Source organism: Penaeus vannamei, chromosome 12, assembly GCF_042767895.1.
Source record: "Penaeus vannamei isolate JL-2024 chromosome 12, ASM4276789v1, whole genome shotgun sequence".
Lineage (NCBI taxonomy): Eukaryota > Metazoa > Arthropoda > Malacostraca > Decapoda > Penaeidae > Penaeus > Penaeus vannamei.
In genome coordinates, this window is record NC_091560.1 from 31,197,193 (window position 1) to 31,200,435 (window position 3,243).

The 3,243-nt window shown below is 31.6% G+C and overlaps 1 protein-coding gene across 1 annotated transcript; it reads right to left on the minus strand.

Moving 5' to 3' along the window:
• Nucleotides 1-2,420: 2,420 nt before the first annotated feature.
• Nucleotides 2,421-3,141, minus strand: LOC138863638 (cuticle protein CP14.6-like; the record flags this gene model as incomplete). The annotated part of the gene is given in 1 exon segment (XM_070128448.1): nt 2,421-3,141. A coding segment is annotated over 1 exon segment (158 nt), but the record flags the coding sequence as incomplete, so codon positions are not given.
• Nucleotides 3,142-3,243: the final 102 nt, after the last annotated feature.

Genomic DNA, 3,243 nt, shown 5'->3' on the forward strand with positions numbered 1-3,243 from the left:
CAACGAAATCCTCAAATAAGATCAGTTGAATAAACAACGATAGAAGTAAATATTTAGTGGAATCTATTATAAACAAATAAATAAACAAAAACAATAAAATAGAAAAGACAATAATGATGAATTAAAATGCAGTTATAAAGTCAAAGGAAGTGAAGAAATCATGAAATTAAATTAAAATTCAAACAAAAATGACAAACAAATCCTAACAAACAAACAGACAAACAAATAAACCACAAACCATCCACCGCGAATCCACCAAACGAAAAATCAATTAACCCAACATTATCTCATTGACTGACCTTAATCAACACCCCGATAATGCGAGAAAAAGAAAATAAAATCATTATGAACCTGTTCTAGCAAGTGACAAGCTAAGGAATTGCACAAGTGACTGAACAAAGAGACACATTTACGTTCGATTTAGAACAGATTTTGAAAAATATTTTGGCGTGTAAAAGTATCATGATTTATGATCCGCGAATCTTGTTCTGTCTGAAGTGAATGGAATGTTGAAGAACAATGCTCGTAATTAGTTCGTGTGAAGCAATTTGTTCATTTGTTCAGTTCGATCTGATCAACCGTTTATTGGGTTTGGAATTGAGTGTTCTTGTTGGTGATTATTTTTTTCTTGTTTTTCTCCATTCTTTTTATTTCCATTTATTTTTATTCCTTATCATTATCATTATTAATATTATTATAATTATCATTGTTGTTACTCATTATCATTAATATTATCATTAGTATCATTATCATTATAATCTATATTATCATTATTAGTAGTAATATTACTAGTATTATTATCATTGTCATTATCATGGTTATCATTTTTATTATCATCATTACCGTGCCTATTACCATTATTATCATAACCACTATCAATATTATAATTATTACTATTATCATCATTATAGTGATCACTATCACTATTATCATAATTATCATAACTATTATCATAATTTTTATTATTATTATTATTATTATTATAACTATTTTCATGATTATCATTACAATAATGATCATTATCATTTTTATTATCACAATCATCATCATCAATATGATTATCAATATCATCGTTAATATTATCAGTTTTATCATTATTATTACATTATTATTTTCATTATTATAATAATTATTGTAATAATTATTATCGTTATCATTATCATGATCATTATACTTGTGTATAATTATTATCATCATCATGATTCCTATTACTATAGTAATCCTAATTCCTATTGTTATTATCATTATAATCTTTATCGTTATCATTGGTATTACTACTACTATTAACTACGATTACTGTTGATACGAATATTAATTCTGTTATTAATACTGCTATTACTACTACTACTGCTGATACCATTGTTACCAATATCATCATTAACCTTTATAGATTTATTCATCGTCTAAATTTACCAAGAAATATTCGGCTCAATTATTTGGTTTTAATTCTCAACAAGTTTGCAAATAAATTATATTTTGGTATCCAGTTCCTCCTCTTTATGGGGTGTCTACTCCTAAAACTAGTTTTATTATTATCACATCATCAAAACTGCTTTTAAGAAACTAGTTTTGGTTTGAACTTCTTTGTTGATGAGAACGAGCTTAAATTTATATCGTTTCTTAAAAGTTATTTTTTTCTGGGTTAGAATCTTTGTTGCTAGGTGTGTGGGTGTGTGTGTGTACGTGTGTGTGTATGCTTCTATCACACACACACACACACACACACACAAAGACAGACACACAGGCACGAACACACACACAAAGATAGACACACAGGCACGAACACACACACACACACACATACACAAAGCCTGACACACAGGCACGAACACACACACACACACACACACACACACACACACGCACACACACACACACACACACACACACACACACACACACACACATACACACACACACACACACATCCACGGCGCGTCATCCCACCCACCCACAACTCTACATCCACAAAAACAAACAAAACCATTTATACATTTGTTTTAATTGCATGACTCATATTCCCCACCCTACCCTCCACCTTTTCAGTGAACACCCGTGACATTGCCTCAGCCCTTATATGGTCACCCGGAGAAAGACGAAAAAAAAAAAAAAAAAAAGCATCGGGAAGCGCACGAAGCAGCTCTCTTTTCCCGCCCTTGACCTTGGCTTATTTTCACCGTGAAGATAAATGTTATTTTGTTTACTCTTCCAAGATATATAATTTGCAGATGTTATTATCTTTGTTGTTGTAGTTTTTTGTTGTTGTTGTTCTTGTTGATTTTGTTATTGTTATTGATTCCGTTTCTCGACTTATTTTTTTCTTTCCTTTTTTTCTCTCTCATGAGTAATCGATCTTTCAAATTTATTACTCGTTGGGTGTTGAAATACAAGAAAGGAACATTTCAAAAGAGACTAACATATATACGCTATTCGATTTTATTAAAGATATAGATATATATATATATATTCATTAAGCAGATATCCCACATGATGAGGAGAGCTCGACCAGTAACCCTCCCGCATCATTTGAAATATCTTTCATCATATAAAATCACAAAAATAAATAGATTTACTCTGCATCTTCTGAACACTTACACACACATATAGGTATAGATATATAGTATTGTTTTAATATCACATTTTTGAACATCAGTGTTGCCAGACAAGCGGGCCTCCACCACAAGCTCCCAACGGTCTTCTCTCCACGGAATTTAAAATGAAAGAAGATTAATCAAATTTGAATAATGATTAAAAAAAAGATTGATATTGATAGTAATGAAGAAGTAAAATAGAAAAAAACGAAAAAAGTAATAAAGGAAATAAATCTAACACGAGTCACAAGGAATAAGAAGAAATTTTAAAAGAAATTTGGCGGGGAAAAAAAGAAAAAAATATATAAACCCCAAAAAACAACATCCAAAAATAAATAAAAACAGACAAAACCATTCATTACTATTCCTTAACTCCCACAACAACGCGCTCCTCAGTTCTCATATTCATCAGACTCGAAGGCGCCTTGCTTCCCGTCGGCGTAGATCCCGTCGGCGTTGATCGGGACGGCGTTGCTCTCGACCACGCGGTAGCCGTTCTCGTCGGCGATGTACTTGACCAGGAAGTTGTAGCCCTCGGGGGACGTCCAGCTGCGGGGGAGGGGGATTTAGTTCCAAAAAGTGTATGTGTATATATATAAAGTGTATGTGTATATATATATATATATATATATATATATATATATATATATAT